The sequence below is a fragment of the Stegostoma tigrinum genome, chromosome 33 (assembly GCF_030684315.1).
Source record: "Stegostoma tigrinum isolate sSteTig4 chromosome 33, sSteTig4.hap1, whole genome shotgun sequence".
Lineage (NCBI taxonomy): Eukaryota > Metazoa > Chordata > Chondrichthyes > Orectolobiformes > Stegostomatidae > Stegostoma > Stegostoma tigrinum.
In genome coordinates this window covers 35,543,405-35,562,508 of record NC_081386.1, presented here as the reverse complement: position 1 = coordinate 35,562,508, position 19,104 = coordinate 35,543,405, and the positions used below count along the sequence as shown (strand labels likewise).

Below are 19,104 nucleotides of genomic sequence, written 5' to 3'. Positions count from 1 at the left end.
AAGATGGAGGTAGAGATAGCTTGTGTGGCTAAAGTGGTCAAGGGATATGTGGGAGGCCAAGATTAGGGTATTAAGCTTAATGATCAACCATGATCATAGTGAATGGCATAGCAGGCTCAAGGAGTCAAGTGGTCTACACGGGCTCCTATTTTGTATGTTTCTCACACATATCTGGATTAAGTTCCATTTGCCACTGATCAGCCCATCTGTACCCTCTTGTAATCTAAGACTATCCTCCTCACTAGCTGCCAGCCCACCAACTGTTGTAACATCTGAAAGCTTACTGAGCAACCCTCCTACATTCAAGCAAACAGCAAGGGCCCCAACACTGATGCCCGAGGGACCCAACTGGGCACAGAATTCCAGTCACAAAAACACCCCTCGGCCATCACCATCCAGTTTCTGCCACTCAGCCCTTCCTGGGTCCAATTAGCCAAACTCCCTTGGATCCCATGGGCTCTCAACCTTTGCCATCAGTCTTCCAAGTGGGACATGTTAAAAGCTTTGCTGAAGTCCAAGTAGATTACTTCAAATACAATGCCCTCATCTACATACCTGGTTTTTTCTTCAAAAAATTGAATTAAGTCAGTCAGACATGGCCACTCGTTTAAAAAAAAGACCATGTTGAGTATTCTTGATTAATCCCTTGCCTTTCCCAGAGCAGAATTGGTTCTGATAGTTTCCCCACCATTGAGTGTAGACTCACTGGTCTATAGTTTCCTGGTTTATCCCTTATTCCATTCTTGAAAAATGATACCACAGTCACTGTGCTCCAGTCCTCCAGCACCTCTCCCATGGCCAGTGAGGAATTCACAATTGCTGCCAACATCCATTTCCTCTTTTGCCCCACTCAAACAGCATGGGATACACTTCATCGAGCCTTGGAGATTTATCCACTTTAAGCCTGCCAGATCACATAGAACCTCTTCGCAGTCTATGCCAATTTCTTTAAATATATCACAGTCCTTCTCCCTGATTTTTATAATCATATTGTTCCTCTGAAGAGGGAACACCATCACAAAGTATTCATTTAGAACTCTACCTAGATCTTCTGGTTCCACATACAAATTACTGTATTGAGTATTCTTGATTAATCCCTTGCCTTTCCAAGAGCAGAATTGGTTCTGATAGTTTCCCCACCATTGAGTGTAGACTCACTGGTCTATAGTTTCCTGGTTTCATGGGTCCTACCTTCTCCCCAAGTGTCCTTTGATGCTTAAATGTATTTGTAAAATAACCTAAGATTTTCCTATATTTTCTTGCCATTATTTCATGCGCCTTTTTGCTCTCATAATTTGCTTTCAAATTTTCCCGTTGCACATTCTGTACTTCTCTAGGGCTCCTAACGTTTTGAATCCTCAGTATCTCACAGAATCTCAGTAGCCTCATTATCTTAAGCCTTCCTCTTCTCTTAATCCAATACAAATATCCATGATATCCAAGGTTCACAGAATTTGTTGTTCCAACCATGACCTTCATTGGAAGATATTGGCCACGAACTCTCCCTATTTTCTTCTTGAATGCATCCCGCTACTCTGAAAAAGATTTATTTCAAAGCATCTACTTCCAGTCCACTCCTGCCAAATCAGAGATCTTATTACAATCAGTCTTTCCCCAGTTTCGAAGTTTGATTTCATGCCCATCCTTGCCCTTTTTAATAACAATTATGAATCTAACAGACCACTGTCCGCCAAATGGTCCCCACTGATACTTCAACCACTCTCCTGGTGTGATTTCCTAAAATTTTCCCTCGTGTTCCCTCTCTTGTAGGGCCTTCTAAAGACTTGCTTAAAAAGGTCTTCTGGATGTACTTCATGAATCCCACTTCCTCTCAACCTTTCACACTATGGTGACTCCAGTTAATGTTGGGGATATTAAAATCCCCTACTATCACCACCTACTAATTTTACACTTCTCTGACATTTGCTTACTGATTTGCTCTTCCATTTCTCTTGGACTGTTGGGGGCACCTTGTACAATCCAAGCATTGTGACTACTCCTTTTTGGTTTTTAAGTTCTGTTTAAAGAACAAAGAACAAAGAACAAAGAAGATTACAGCACAGGAACAGGCCCTTCAGCCTTCCAAGCCTGCGCCGATCGAGGTCCTCTGTCTAACCTGTCATCTTTCTTGACTCAGAGTAGTAAGGGAATGGAACGCTTTGCCTGCAATGGTAGTAGATTCGCCAACTTTAGGTACATTTAAGTCATCATTGGATAAGCATATGGACGTACATGGAAGTGTAGGTTAGATAGGCTTGAGATCGGTATGACAGGTCGGCACAACATGGAGGGCCAAAGGGCCTGTACTGTGCTGTAATGTTCTATGTTCTAGGTTCTATCTATTTTCTAAGGGTCTGTGTCCATTTGCTCCCTGCCCATCCATGTACCTCTCCAAATATATCTTAAAAGACGCTAATGTGTCTGCGTCTACCACTTTCGCTGACGTGTTCCAGGCGCCCACCACCCTCTGCATAAAGAGCTTTCCGCACATATCTCCCTTAAACTTTCCTCCTCTCACTTTGAACTCATGACCCCTAGTAATTGAGTCCCCCACTCTGGGAAAAAGCTTCTTGCTGTCCACCCTGTCTATACCCCTCATGATTTTGTAGACCTCAGTCAGGTCCCCCCTCAATCTCTGTCATTCTAATGAAAATAATCCTAATCTACTCAACCTCTCTTCATAGCTAGCACCCTCCATACCAGGCAAAATCCTGGTGAACATCCTCTGCACAATCTCCAAAGCATCCACATCCTTTTGATAACGTGGTGACCAGAACTGTACACAGTACTCCAAATGTGGCCGAACCAAAGTCCTGTACAACTGCAACATGACCTGCCAACTCTTGTACTCAATTCTCCGTCCAATGAAGGAAAGCATGCCATATGCCTTCTTGACCACCCTACTGACCTGCGTTGTCACATTCAGGGAACAATGGACCTGAACACCCAGATCTCTCTGTTCATCAATTTTCCCTAGGACTTTCCATTTACTGTATAGTTCACCCTTGAATTTGATCTTCCAAAATGCTTCACCTCGCATTTGTCCGGATTGAACGCCATCTGCCATTTATCTGCCCAAATCTCTAGTCTATCTGTATTCTGCTGTAATCTCTGATAGTCCCCTTCACTATCTGCTACTCCACCAATCTTATGGTTTGTATGGCTTTATTTGAGGAGCCTTCCAAAATGTCATCCCCTGATCAATACTGCGCCATCCTCTCCTCTTTCACTTCTTTCCTGTCGCTCTTGGAATACGGAGCAGCCAATTCTGTCCTTCTCTCAATCGTAGATCAGTAATAGCAATGACATCATTCATTAATTTGTGACTTCAACTCATCTGCATTATGCATCAGACTCCTTGCATTAAAGTAAATATCCTCCAACTTCAGTAGCACCCTTGTGGCTTACCTGGTCGATAATTTCTATGCCTTCTTGACCCTTGCTGTCTAATTTTGGCTGTTCATCTCTCCCTGCTGAACCTAGTCTCTGGATCCCACCCTCTGCTAAGTTAGTTGAAGCCCTCCCCGCAGCACTAAGAAACTTCCCTGCAAAGATTACTACCCTCTGGTTCCATTCTTTAATCTACTTCCTAGCTCCCTCAGCCCTTTAACTACATATGCCCTTGGTAGCATTATATACCGCAGTGTGTGTCTGTTTACCTTCCTTCTTCAGAATGCCCTACAGCCAGTGACATCCCTGACCCTGATACCAGGGAGGAAACATTCTGGATTCTCTTCTGCGACTGCAGAAATGCCCATCAATCCCTCTGACAATTGAATCCCCTACTACTAAAGCCCTGCTGTTCTTCTTCCTTCCCTCTTGAGCAGCAGGACAACCCATGGAGCCACAACTTTAGTTTCTACTGCACAGTCATCTCCCCAACCAGATATCCTTCAGAAAGGAAATGGCCACAGAAGACTCCTGCACTACCTGCCTTCCTCTCCTCTACCTGATGGTCACCAATACCCTTTCTGTCTGTTCAATTTTCACCTGCAGCTTGACCACCTCAGTGAATATGCTGAACTTAGCTTTGTATCATCCAATATATACTGTGAACAGCTGGGGCCCAAATACTGATCCTTTGGATACCTCACTAGTCTCAAATGAATTGTCACTGTCATAATGGATTTTTAGATTTTTCCCTACCACTAATGTAATAAAGGCAGCGCTGTAGCTCTCTGTTTTCTCTCTCACTCCCTTTCTAAATTAGTGTGACGTTTACTCACTTTCAATCAGCAGGTATCATTCCAGTATCTGTAAAATTTTCGAAAATGATCACCAATGCATCAAGTCTCTCTATAGCCAGCTCCTTCAAAACTCTGGAGCTTAGACCATCAGATATAATGAGCATATCAACTTTCAGACCCATTAGTCTCTACTGTGCAACCTTAAGAATACTAGCTTCCTTCAACTTCTCATTCTCCCATGTCAACTGGATCTCTAATTATAAAGACTATAAGACATAGGAGCAAACATTAGGCCATTTGGCCCATCAAGTCTGCTCTGCCATTCATTCATGGCTGATTAGTTTCTCAATCCCATTTTCCTGCTTTCTCCCTGTAACCCTTGATCCCCTTGGCAGTCAAGAACCTATCTATCTCAGTCTTAAATATGTTCAATGACCTGTCCTCCACAGCCTGCTGCGGCTGTGAATTCAATAGGTCACAATTCTCCTTACCTCCATTCTAAACGCTGTGACCTCGGGTCCTACTCTCAAAACCTGGGAGTTTTATTGTATTTTCTTCAGTGAAATTAGATACAAGGTCATCATTTATTTTCTCTGCCATTTCTCTACTCCCATTATAATTTAATCTGACTCTTTCTGTGTACGAAAAGAAGCTTTTGAAAAAGATTTTTTTTGTTTTTGCCAGAATGCATTCATATTACATTATCTTGTTCCTTATCAATTACTTGGTCTTCCTTTTCTTTTTCTATAATCCTCAGATTTACTGCCATCTCAGATAACTTTAGAAGCCTGTTCTTTCACCTTACACAACCCTCAACTTACGTTGTTAGCCACAGTTGACTAACTTCTTTCAGTTTTTACACCTTGAAGGGATGTATAGTGCTGTAAGCTACGTAATTGCTCCTGCAAGGCACTCCCTTGCCTTTATGAAGTTGTGTCTGTTAATTTATTTTCTCAATCCATCTCAGCTATTTTGTGCCTCACGCCTTCATTATTTGAAACACACGTTTCAGATCAAATTACATCACTTTCAAAAATCATGTAAAATTCTATCATATTGTGGTCACTCATTTACAGTTGATCTTTTACGAGATTATCATCAAGCCCCTTTTCATTATGGAATACTAGATGTATGAAATCCCGCTCTGTAGTCAATTTCCCAACATACTGCTCCAGAAAGCAATCCCCAAGACACTCTAGAATCTGGTCTCACACAGCTTTAATGTTCAATTATTTTACTCAGTTTAACTGTAGATCGAATCCAGAGGGGTCTTGTGGCACAGTGATAACATCCTTGCTTCTGAGCAAGGTAGTCTAACTGGCCCTGCAGATGTGAGAAAATGCGTCTGAAAACATTTATTCAAAAAACAAGGGTTCTTACACCACAACGGTAGTGCGTCCCTACCTCTGAGCCAGTAAGTCTGATATCAAGTCCTATCTGAAAAATGAATGAATTTGTGGATTGAAGTGATCTCTGATTACAGTGTTGTTCATGCTACATACCTCTTTCATCTCTTGATTAATACCATGTTCTACACTGCTATTACTATTTGGTGGCTGACAAATAACTCCAAACAACTTCTGCTGTTCCTTAGAGTTCCTTAGCTCCACCCAAACAGATTCCACACTTTGCTTTCCCCATCCAAGATCCTCCATCCTAACTCATCTCATTACTTAAGAAAGGATGTACTGACACGGAGGGGGTGCAGAGGAGATTCACTGTGTTGATTTCAGAGTTGACAGGCATGGCTTATGAGGAGAGGCGGAATAGACTGCGATTATACTCATTGGAATTTGGAAGAATAAGGGATGGGGTCTTGTAGAAACACAAAATTATGAAGGAAATCGAGAAGATAGAAGCAGGGAGATTGTTCCCCTGGCAGCTGAAGCTAGAACAAGAGGGCACTGCCTTAAAATTAGAGGAAGCAGATTTAGGACTAAATTGAGGAGGAACTTCTTCACTCCAAGCGTTGTGAATCTGTGGAATTCCATGCCCAGTGAAGTAGTTAAGGCTTCCTCTTTGAATTTTTTTAAAGTTAAGATAGATAATCTTTTGAATAATAAAGGAATTGAGGGTTACGGTGAGAAGTTGGGTAAGTGGAACTGAAGCCATGAAAATATCAGCCATGATCTTGTTGAACGGTGGAGTGGGCTGAATGGCCCACTCCTGCTCCAGATTCTTACGTTCCATCCCCTTCACATGTAATGCTCTAAACACCTCACTCAAGCAGCTTCCACATTTGCCCAACAACATACTTCCCCCTACAATTACTTAAACATAATTGTTTTCTTCAGCGACAATCCAATGTGAAAAGGAAATTTTGGCTGTTGAATTTTGTCACAATTGAAGGAGACATGAAAATTTCCACTGCCTTAACCAAAAGCACAAAAATTAACATATAAGCAGTTGATTCCCCATGAAACAATTCCTGCATTTCAAAGAAATTATTACCTGTGAAGAGCTCCGACAATGTCATGTGTCATCTCATCACTCAATTCAAATTGTTCAAACCAGTTTTCTCTTCTGTGTTGAAAAACCTCCAGTGTTTCATTGTCTATAATGCACTGAATTAAATCAACCTGGAATTTTCAAACTGCAGCCCAAAGAATCCTTGGAGATGCGCAAAGAAATCCTACAGGAATTAAGGGGTCATCATACCCTCTACTGCGCCTTACTAAAACAATCCAGTAATGATATTGTTTTAGCCAAGACAGCCGCTTCAATCTTTCACAATTTATGGCAAGGAATAATTAATGTTTGTAAGCGGGATCTACACACGCATGATGGAAAAACAAATAATTCATTGAAACAAAAGTCTGGTTAAAGAAAATATGCTCCTTTCTGCAGAATTGTTTCATATTGCTGCAACATTGCAAAAAAAAAGGACAAACCTTATAAAATAAGTCACAAAAATAACAAACTTTAAATTTCATAATGTCAAGAAGCTGTATTTCTGTGTTTTTAATCTATGTTTCATAAACATTCTGAACTCAGGCAGAATCAGAGATAGCATTATGATTGAGGCTACAATGTTGAGAGGAGATTAGGCAGTCTGTTTATAATTTAGTCTTACAAGTACAAATGCCTTGGTACTTGTATCCAATGATATCCGTTACTCTACCTTAAAAGGTTACTAGAGTGTAGGCTGTTGACCTTACCATGCTGCTGTTTAGGTTTTTGTCCACCCTGCAGAAAGTGTGTGGAGGTGTCTCCCCTTTACTCGGAATAATTATACAAATATCAGTGACAGCCAAGGAATTCTGGGCCATGTTTTCTGATGCACGACGATATGTTATGTAGATTCGTTGAGATGATGTTCCACCACTGATATTAGCAGGTCGGCCGTAAGGTGTGGTTTGAATGATCTGACATCCATGCTTTAGCCTCTCTTTCCATTCATACAAAACTCTAGAAAATAAAATAGGTAGATTCGCAGCTAGGAAAGTCCTGTAAAGCACAATGACACTCAACTGATTGTGAAGCCTGCTTGATGAAGCACAAAGTTAGAGCTTGGAATAATATATGATGCATTTAGCACTCAGAAAATGAGTTGTTTATCTAAATTATCATAAATCAAATAGACGTTCAATGTTAAGTATGCTAGAATGCATTTATAATCAAATAGCAAAATTATCAATCTAAGAAAATGGTTATTAAGAACTCTTTCAAAGCTTATTATGCTATTCTAAGAAAACCACACTTTAAATTAATTTCAGTTTTGTCACTAATCCAGTTGCCAACATTAAATGATCAAGAGTATTCTAATTGTCCACTAATAGTTTATGCTAACATATGAGGAAAAATTAAATATTTTAAAAAGAAAAGTTAGTTAAAAACAGGGCCTGTATTCACTTGAAGAATGAGAATGGATACTGTTGAAACAAAAAATTCTGACAGTCCACCACAGATGTTTTACCTGGCAGTGGAGCAGTTTGCAGAACTAGGGGCCACTGCCTCAGAATACACAATAATCCATTTTGGACTGTGATGAAAAAAAATTGTTCCAGAGTGGTAAACCTGTTTAGCTCAAAACTGCAAAAGGCTGTGGAGGTCAGGTCATGGAACATAATTAAGAAATAAATCGATAGATTTCTAGAAGCTAAAAAGGTGTCCAGGGCCACCGGGAGACAGTGTGACTGAGGTATTGTGAGAAGATCAGACACGATCATGTTAAGTGGCAGAACAAGCACAGCAGACTGATGACCCACTCCCGCTTTTTATGTCTGATACTGCTGTCTTTCTGGATGTGAGTTTGCTCGCTGAGCTAGAAGGTTCGTTTTCAGATGTTTCGTCACCATTCTAGGTAACATCATCAGTGAGCCTCCGGTGAAGCGCTGGTGTTATGTCCCGCTTTCTACTTATCTGTTTAGGTTTCCTTGGGTTGGTGATGTCATGGAAATGCTGTCTTTGGATTACATTCCCCGAACTGATCTGAATTCTGCTGAACTATAAATCTAAACAGTTATCAGAATCTGAAGTGACATCAAATACACACACACACACACACACACACACACACACACAGAAAGAGAAAGCGAGAAAGAGAGGGAGAGAGAGAAAGAAAGGGACATGGAAACACAGACCAAGGGAGGGGGACAGACGCACACACAGATATAGAGACACACAGAGCATGGAGAGATAATAAAGTAGAATGAGGATTTTGAATTTAGTGGGTACAAAATATTTAGTATGGAACCTGCTTTCTTATATAAAACAGGTACGAAGGTTGGGATAGAGATAATGGGAACTGCAGATGCTGGAGAATCCAAGATAACAAAGTGTGAAGCTGGATGAACACAGCAGGCCAAGCAGCATCTCAGGAGCACAAAAGCTGATGTTTCGGGCCTAGACCTTTCATCAGAGAGGGTCTCTGATGAAGGGTCTAGGCCCGAAACATCAGCCTTTGTGCTCCTGAGATGCTGCTTGGCCTGCTGTGTTCATCCAGCTTCACACTTTGTTACGAAGGTTGGGATAGCCTGCTGCTGTAGTACTACTCAGGAAGCTCAAAATCATCCATGGCAGAGCAGTTTGATTAAGAAGCAGTGCTTTAAGGAGAAGCTTGCTTTGTCACTCTTGGGGCAATAACTACTGCTATGCCAGTATTGCTCACATCAAGAAAACAAAAATGCCTGAAAGTCATTGACTGAAGCATGACTCCATCTTACTTCAAATTGAAAAAAAAACTTTGCATCACATCTTTGATGGGAAACTTAAAATATATCAGAAGTTAAAATTGATTACAGTTAATTGCATTGTTTCCTGTGGTCAAATACACAATGCAGAAACATTTGCTAGGCATATCTACCATTGTATGGAAGCTTTCTGGGCAGTCCAATTCTCAGAACAATAAAGTTACACATTTTCGTGCAACTGCTGAGTAAGAAAGTTAATAGTATCTTTGACACATTCTTGATGCATGTTACAAGCTGGAAAAACCCGTTGGCTATACTAGCCTGACAACATCCAACCTTGTCTGATCTCGGAAGCTGAGCAGACTCAGGCCTGGATGGCTACCTGGAAATACCAGGTGCAAAAGGCTTAGGCATCTTGTGGCAGTGATAGCATCCCTAGCTCTGTACCAGAAGGTCTGGATGAAATTCCTAACAGCCTTAGAAATGTGCCAAAGTAGTCTAAACAGCTGACATAAAAGAGAGTTGAAGATACTGGTGGGGGGTCAAATGCAACTTGATGCTGGATAACAAAACAGAAAGCAACACTCACGTAGGCATGGTTGGTGATGAGCAGTACCTTTTACAACTTTGTGATGATAAAAATCAAATTATTTCTTAAAATCTTTGTCTACAGTTTCCAATTTATGTAGTAATCAAATTATTCCTGCATCAAAAAATCACTACATTTAGGGCACAAATACACAGCTTCACATTTACAATGCAACGCAAATTCAGATTTTTCTCAGATTACATTTATTATATGTAGTCATTGCCATTTTTGTCATCCAAAATGTGACCCCATGGATAATAAACAAATATTTTTATTTATTGTGTTAAACCACATAGAATTCCCCACTCTGCAAAAATGGAAGTTTAAAAAATTGACCACATTTTTACAGCAAGATCAATCATGTAGCCCATGACAAGCATCTTATGATTAATTATAATTAGGGTGGCACGGTGGCTCAGTAGTTAGCACTGCTACCTCACAGCGCCAGGGTCTTGGGTTCAATTCCACCCTTGGACAACTGTGTGTGGACTTTGCACATTCTTCCCATGTCTGCATGGGTTTCCTCCGCTTTCATTCCACAGTCTAAAGATGTGCAGGCTAGGTAGATTGCATATTAAAAAAATGCCCATAGTGTTGAGGGACATGTAGATTAGGTGAGTTATAGGAGGATGGATCTGGGTGGGATGCTCTGAGAGTCAGTGTAGATTTATTGGGCCGAAGGGCCTGTTTCCACACCATAGGGATTCTGTGAATACAACTGCTTCATTCATTTATCCAGACCAACTAACAAGATACTGCTCTGAAAAAAATGTGCAAGACAAAAATTTTCTCTTGTTCTACAATTGTATTAACTGGAGATTTCAAGACTGAGACTGCTAAGATTTTTGACAAGCAAGGGGCCAAGGGTTGTGGAACTATGGGTATAAATGGAACGGAGGCTCACGTCAGCCTTGACCACCTTTTCTTCCAAGCATTAATCGGTCAGACAGACTGTAAAATGTACATTTACAGCAAAAGATTGCACAAATATAATTTGAAGCTACTGCAAAAAGTGTCTTTTTATTGTATATGAATAATTATTATACATTATATTAAGCACAAAAAACTGGCCTTTGGTTCAATGGGTCCAAGCTGGTATTTATACTTCATTTGTTTCTTCTACCTTCCTTCATCTAACCCCATCAACAGTTTTCAAATGTTTTTCCGCATGTGCTCGTTATCACAAAGTGGCAATCTATGAAATGTTAATCTTTAATTCTATTAACTGATATGATACCTGGAGTTTAATTTTGAAATAAAACATTAAATGAGCCAGGACTCACGCAAAATGGCTGCATAAAAGAGAAAAAAACAGTGGTAATGTTTTTGGTTAAGGAAAGCACTGCAGTGCTTGAGAAAGATGTTTCGGGGGCTCAGGACAGAACCCTCTTACTTTAAACAAGGGAACAAAAAGGGTGAAATTATATTGCTAGGTGTAGTCTCCAGATTGCCCACTCAAGAGAAAAGTGGAGGAATAAATCTGAAAAGAAATTAAGGAATTCAACAGATCATACAGTATTTACAATGGGGGACTTTAATTATTTAAATATAGATTTTGATAGTGGTAGTGACCATTAGGCCTAATTTTGCATCTTTCATTCCTTCAAGTCTGCTCCATCATTCAATCATGGATGGTATGTTTCTGGTGGTGGGTGCATGGAACGCGTTGCCAGCAGAGATGGTAGACACAGACATGTTAGCGTCTTTTAAGATATATTTGGACAGGTACATGGATGGGCAGGGAGCAAACGGACACAGACCAATCAAGATCCAAACAGACCGATCAAGATCCTCTGTCTAACCTGTCATCTATTTTCTAGAAAATAGATGACAGGTTAGACAGAGGATCTTGATCGGCGCAGGCTTGGAGGGCAGAAGGGCCTGTTCCTGTGCTGTAGGTTTCTTTGTTTCTACCCCTCTCTCCTGCCTTCTTCACCGCTTCTTTGACTGGTCTGTCTCCTCTCACCCTATCTTCTCCTCTAGCCACCTCCCGCTCTCTCCCTATTTATTTCAGAACCCCCTTCCCCTCCCCCATTTCCGAAGGAGGGTCTAGGCCTGAAACATCAGCCTTCCTGCTCCTCTGATACTGCTTGGTCTGCTATGTTCCTCCAGCTCGACACCTTGTTATCTCAGATTCTCCAGCATCTGCAGTTTCTACTATTACTGTAACCCTTGATTCCTTCACTAATCAAGAACCTAGCTCTCTTGGTCTTAAAGCCACTCAATGATTTGGCCTTCACAGCCATCTCTGACAATGACTTCCACAGATTCACCACCCTCTGGATGAAGAAATTCCTCCTCAGCTCAGTTCTAAACATTTTCTCCACGTTCATTCTATCCAGGCTTCTTGGTATTCCGTAAGTTTTGATGACAGCACCCCCCAGTCCTGCTATTCTAAATCAAATACAGAGCACGAGTCTCAGCTGTTCCTCATGTGACAAGCCTTCCATCCCGTGGATCATTCTTGTAAGCCTCCTCTGGATCCTCTCCAACACCAGCACATCCTTCCTTAGATACGGAGCCCAAATTTGCTGACAATATTCCAAACGTGATCTGACCAGAACCTGTACAATCTCAGCAGTACATCTCTGCTCTGGTATTGCAGCCCTATCAAAATGAATGCTAACCGTGCATTTGCCTTCCTAACTGGCAAATGAACTTGAAAGCGAAGCTGAAGAGAACCCTGAACAAGGATTCCCAAGTCCACTTCAGGTTTCGAAAGACCTTCCTGGTCATTACAGTAGAATTCTAGGAGACATCACCACAGTCGTCACAACTGTACTGCAAGTCACAGGGAACTTGCTGTCAATGTGAGGTTAAACCTAACAGATGACATTGGTGTTTCCCACCCTCTCTCCTCCTCTGACAAAAAAAAGTAAAGACTCTGTGATGAGGACAACTGGCAAGATAAAAGTGTACAACAGAGCAGCCATTAAAGGGAATGGGCCAGTGTTAGAGTGGAAGTACTGAAGTCCCTGCTCAAGAGGTTTCAGCCTGAAGAGGTTAAGCAGGGGTATAGGTAAGAGCTCTTTAAACCTGCTTTCTTTTGATTTAGAATGAAAGCAGTATGGATGGCAATTAGGGCAATGGCATGCTCCTTTTCCAGGACGTGGGGGATCAGGGAGACTTAGAGTGTCCCTGGTAGCTACACCTGTCAAAAGTACACCTGGCTGCAGCTCCTGAAAGATTGCATAAGGGAACAGGAGCTGGACGTGGATAAATTCAGAATCATCTGGAGTGCAGAGAAAATCATTGATAAGAGCTACACTGAAATGGTCACTCCTGAAGTGCAGGCTGCAGATAGCTGGGTGACCACAAGGTAAAGTTTTGGTTGGCGGGGGGGTGTAGATGGCCATAGGGGAATCCAGTACTATTCCCCTCAAGAACAGATATATCACTTTATAGGTTTCTTTGTTTCAACCCCTTTCTCCTGCCTTCTTCACCGCTTCTTTGACCGGTCTGTCTCCTCTCACCCTATCTTCTCCTCTATCCATCTTCTATCCGCCTCCCGCTCTCTCCCTATTTATTTCAGAACCTCCTTCCCCTCCCCCATTTCCGAAGGAGGGTCTAGGCCTGAAACATCAGCCTTCCTGCTCCTCCGATGAGGGGATGACCTTTCAGTGCTGGCAGCAGCAGTCAGGTCAGTGGTACTGCGACCGGCTCTCAGGCTCTGGGAGAAAGGATGCATTCAGATAGAGCAAAAAGAGACTCCGTTGTGAGGGGGACAGACAGGAGATTCTGTGGCTGCAGAGGAGACACCAGGAAGGTGTGTTGCCTCCCCAGGTGCCAGGGTCAAGGAAGTCTCTGAGCAACTGCAGAACATTCTGAAGGGGGAGGGTGAACAGCTAGAGGTCACTGTGCATACTGGTACAAATGACATGGGTAGACAAAGTGATGGGGTCTTGTGAAATGAGTATAGGACGTTAGGTGAGAAGTTAAAAAGCAGGGCCTCGAGAGTAGTGATTTCCAGATTACTTCCAAGGCCATGAGCCAGTGAGGGTAGAAATAGGAAGATAGGCCGGATGAATGCATGGCAGAGGAGCTGGTATCGGGGGCAGGATTTTCAGTTCTTGGATCACTGGGATCTCTTCTGGGATGAAGGTGACCTAAACATGAGACGGGTTGCACTTGAACTGAAGGGGGTCCAATATCCTTGTGGGGAGATTTGCAGGCATTACTCAGGAGGGGTTAAACTATTTTGGCGGGGGGTGTGGGACTCTGAATAACAAAGGGGCCATCGAGAAGTCTGGGGAAAATAAATTAGTCATCAAGAGCAAGTTTACTCTTCAGGATAGCCAGGGGCACAGTAAAGGGAGGGAAAAGACTTCTGGTTTAAAGTGTATTTATTTCAATCACAAGGCCTGACTGATAAGGCAGATGAGCTCAGAGCAGGGATTGGCTCTGGGGTCTGGGATACTATAGTCATAACAGGAACATGGCTGAGAGAAGGGCAGGATTGACAGCTCAATGTTTCAGGAACCAGAAGCTGCAGGCATGACAAAAGTACAAGTAAGTGAGGAGGGGGAGCTGCCCTTTTGATTAGAGAGGATATTCTTAAGGGGCCATAAAATGAGGCCATATGGTTAGAACGTAGAAACAAGGAGGGGATGGTCACAGAGAACCCCAAATAGCCAGTGGTTACTAGAGGAGCAGATGTGTAAAGAGATTGCAGATACCCTGTAGGAACCAAAGAGTAGTATTGGTTGGAGATTTTAATTTCCCCTGTATTGACTGGGCCACCCAGAGTGTAAATGGTTCAGACAGGTTGGAATTTGTCATGCGTCCAAGAAAGTTTCCTGAATCAATAAGTAGACAGCCCTACTTGGGAAGGTGCAACACCGGACTTCCTCTTAGGAAACAAGGTCGAGCAAGCGACCGTCAGTTGGGAAAGCACTTTGGGGCCAGTCACCATAACACTCAGCATCAACATAATTACGGAAAAAGACAGGACAGGTCCACAGGTTAAAGGTACTAAACTCCAGCAGGGCCAAATTTGGGGCCATTAGATAGGATCTAGCAGAGGTCAACTGGGTGAGTCTGTTTGAAGGAAAGGAACAACTGGTAAATGGGAGGTTTTTAAAAGTGCGATATCGAGAGTCCAGAGACAGTATGGCCCTGCCGAGGTGAAGGGAACATCTGGCAGGGGCATATCCAAGACAGTAGATGAGGGTAGGATAGTGGATGTTGTCTACGTGTACTTTAGTAAGGCAAGGTCCTGTATGGCAGGCTAGTCATGAAAGTTAGGTCTCATGGGATCCAAACAGAGCTATCTAAATGGATTCAAAATTGGCACAATGGTAGGAAGCAGACAGTGATGGTTGAAGGTTGTTTCTCTAACTGGAGGCCTGTGGCCAGTGGTGTGCCACAGTGGTCGGTGCTGGGACCTTTGTACAAGGCATTATTAGTAAGTTTGCAGACGATATAAAATTAGCAAGTATCATTGAGAGTGAGGAAAGTTATCAAAAATTATAGAGGGATCTTGATCAGATGGGCAAGTGTGCTGAGGACTGGCAAATGCAATTCAAAACGGATAAATGTGAAGTGTTGCACTTTGGAAAGTCAAGCCAAGGCAGGGCTTATACGGTAAATGGTAAGGTCCTGAAGAGTGTTGTGGAACAGAGAGACCTAGCAGTACAAGTACTTAGTTCATTGGAAGTGGCAGCACTCGTAAACAGGGTAATGAAGAAGGCATTTAGCATGCTGGCCTTCATTGGCTGAGGCACTGAGCATAGGAGTTGGGACGTTATGTTTTAGTTGTATAAGCTATTGGTGAGGCCACATTTGGAGTATTGTATATAGGTTTGGTCCTAGTTAAGACCTAGTTAAGCTGGAAAGTGTGCAAAGATGATTTATGAGGATGTTGCCAGAACTAGTAGTCCTGAGTTACAGGGAGACATTGGTCAGGAGAGGGCTTTTTCCGTGGAATGTAGGAGAATGAGGGGTGTCCTTACTGAGGTGTACAAAATCATGAGGGGCACAGAAAGGATGAATGCACATAGTCTTTTTTGCAGGGATGGAGAATTGAAAACTAGAGGGCACAGATTTAAAAAGGACCCGATGGACAGCTTCTTCATGCAGAGAATAGTGCATATATAGAATGGTCTGCCAGAGAAAGTAGTTGAGGCAGGTACAATAGTAACATTTAAAAAACATTTTGATAGGTGCATGGATGGGAAGGGTTTAGATGGATATGGACGAAATGTGGGCAATTGAAAATAGCTGAGAGGGCACCAGTATGGGTCAAAGGGCCTGTTTCCATGCCGTATTACTCTATGACTCTAGAAAACAGTCTACACCTCCATTCTTCCAACTAAAATACATAATCTTGTACTTACCTCATCGCATGCCAACTGCCACTTTTTTGCCCACTTTCCTAGCCTGTCCAAATCCTTCTGCAGCCTGCCCACTTCCACAACACTGCCTGCCCCTCCATCTGTATGTCACCTGAAAACTAAGCACCAATGCCCACAGTTCCTTCGATCAGATTATAAATTAACAATGTCTGGATTAAACTCCATCAGCCATCTCTCTGCCGAAGTAACCAACTGATCTATATCCTGCTGTATCCTTTGACAGTCCTCATTGCTATCTGCAATTCCACCAACCTTTGTGTCAATTTGCAAACTTACTAATCAGACCAGTTACATCTTCCTCCAAATCCTTAATATATATTACAAATAGCAAAGATCCCAACACTGATCCCTCAGGAAGGCCACTAGTCACAGCCCTCCATTCAGAAACACACCCTTCCACTGCTATCCTCTGTCTTCTATGAACAAGCTAGTTTTTCATCCATCTTGCAAGCTCACCTCAGACCCCATACAACTTTACCTTCTGTATCATCCTGCCATGAGGGACCCTGTCAAAGGCCTGACTAAAATCAGTGTAGACAACGTCCACTGCCCTACCATCATCGATCATCTTCGTCACTTCCTCAAAAAACTCAACCAAGTCAATGAGACACGACTTCCCATTCACAAAACCATGCTGCCTCTCACTCGCCACTTATTTCGAAGTGGGAGTAAATCCTGTCTCGAAGAATGCTCTCCAATAATTTCCCTACCACTGACATAAGGCTCACCAGTCTGTAATTAGCTGGATTATCCCTGCCACCCTTCTTAAACAAAGGAACAACATTGTCTATTCTCCAATTCTCTGGGACCTCCCCTGTAGCCAGTGAGGATATAAAGATTTCTCTCAAGGCCCCAGTAATTTCCTCCCTTGCCTCTCTCAGTATTCTGGGGTATATCCCAGGTTTATGGAACTTTAGTTAGGCCACACTTGGAATATTGCATACAGTTCTGGTTACACTACCAGAAGGATATGGATGCTTTGCAGAGGGTATAGAAAAAGTCTACCCAACAGGTATGAAAAATTCAGCTATGAAGAAAGAGTGGATAGACTGGGTTTGTTTTCACTGGAATGCAGAAGGTTGAGGGGTGATGTGATAGAAGTTTGTAAGATTGTGAATGGCATGGATAGAGCGGAAAGTATGAAGCTTTTTCCCCGGGAAAAGGGGATCAATTACCAGGGGACACAGGCTCAAAGTGTGAGGCAAGTTCACACAAAGGGTGGGGAGTGCCTGGAACGTGCTGCTGAAGGAGGTGGTGGAAGTAGACACAATAGCAGCTGTCGAGAAGCACCTGGACGAATAAATGAATAGGAAGGGAATAGAGGGACACGGATCCTGTAAGTGAAGGTTGTTTTAGTATAGAAGGGCCAAGTATAGTGGCACACAAGGGCCTGCTCCTGTGCTGTACTGTTCTTCCATCTTTTTAAATAGTTAAAATAATTTATTTTATATTACTCACCATCTGACCCTCATGTATCATCTTATCCTTCCTTATTGCCTTTTTAGTTGTCCTCTGCTTCCCACTAATCTTCTTCATATTATAAACTATTCCTCACCTCCCTTGTCAGCTATGGTTGCTTCACCCTTCCCTTAGTATGTTTTTCTTTTAATCTTTCTTCTTTGAGATGCATTTCTGCTGTGCTTTCCAAAAAACCCCAGAAACACCCACCATTGCTGCGCCACTGTCTTCCCTTCCAATCAACTTCTGGCCAGCTCCTCTCTCAAGTCTTTGTGAAGGACAGTGAAGGAAAAGCATTCTTGGATTGTGTTCGTGAGAATTTGGTACAACAGGGTATATCCAGTCCAATGAAAAAGGAAGTTCTGTTCGATCTGGTTCTTGGGGATGAGGTAGGCCAGTAGATCACATGTTTATGGGGGAAAATTTAGCAGATAGTGACCATTGTATCATAAGGTTTAAGACATTGAAGATCCACAATTGGCTAAAGGTAGGATTATGAGAATAACAATTACTTGGGTATTTTTGGGCTTGAGCGAGGCTAAATCAGATATATGTATATATATTTTAATGATCTAGATCCTGATGTGCAGGGTACAATTTCAACATTTGCATATGATGCAAAACTCAGGAGTACTGTAAACTGTGAGGCCAGCAGAGAATTTCAGAAGGACACTGGTGCATTAATAGAGTGGGCAGATAGGCAGCAGATGAAGTTCAATGCGGGGGAGTAGGACGTCATCCACTTTGGCATTAAGAACACAGAGATTTGTTATTTGACATTGGTACTATTTTAGAGGATATGCAGAGAGTCATTAAAAGTGCCAGGGCAGGTACAGGGCAGAGAACTGTTAGTAAAGCATACAGTTTCTAGGCCTAATAATAGGGGCACAGAATACAAGAACAGGAAGGCTGAACTCATTCAGAACACCAATTAGCCCTTAACTGGAGTAGAGCGTATGATTCTGGCTGCCATTCTTCAGGAAAGACATGAATGCATCAGGCAGTGCACTGAGGAGGTCGACAAGAACAATTCCAGGTGTGAGAAACTTCAGTTATGGGGACAAATTGGAAAAGTTGAGATTGTGTGGCTTGGAGAAGAAATGGCTAAGAGGAGGTCAGAGGGAAGCTTTCAAAATCATGAGGGATCGGGACAGAACAGTCAGAGATAGATGGTTCCTGCCCACAACAGGATTAAGAGCCAGAGGGCACAGATGTAAAACATTTTATAAAAGAAGCAAATGTGACGTAATAAAAAGTTTTTTCACATGAGTTTTGATTTGAAATGTATGAACTGGAAAAATGGTGGAAGCAGATTCAACTGAAGCATTCAGTAAGGCAGATAATTATTTCAAAATAAATTATGCGCAGGGTCACGGGCAAAGGCA

General features: G+C 42.3%; 1 protein-coding gene across 11 annotated transcripts in view; it reads right to left on the bottom strand.

Annotated features, from left to right (window-relative positions):
- Window positions 1-19,104, bottom strand: part of dennd4a (DENN/MADD domain containing 4A) — a 174,729-nt gene that overhangs the window by 102,225 nt on the left and 53,400 nt on the right. For all 11 annotated transcript variants that reach the window (XM_059639348.1, XM_059639350.1, XM_059639351.1 and 8 more), the window contains exon 3: window positions 7,346-7,595. In XM_059639348.1, the coding sequence (XP_059495331.1) occupies window positions 7,346-7,595 (250 nt within the window). The remainder of the gene's footprint in view (window positions 1-7,345; window positions 7,596-19,104) is intronic.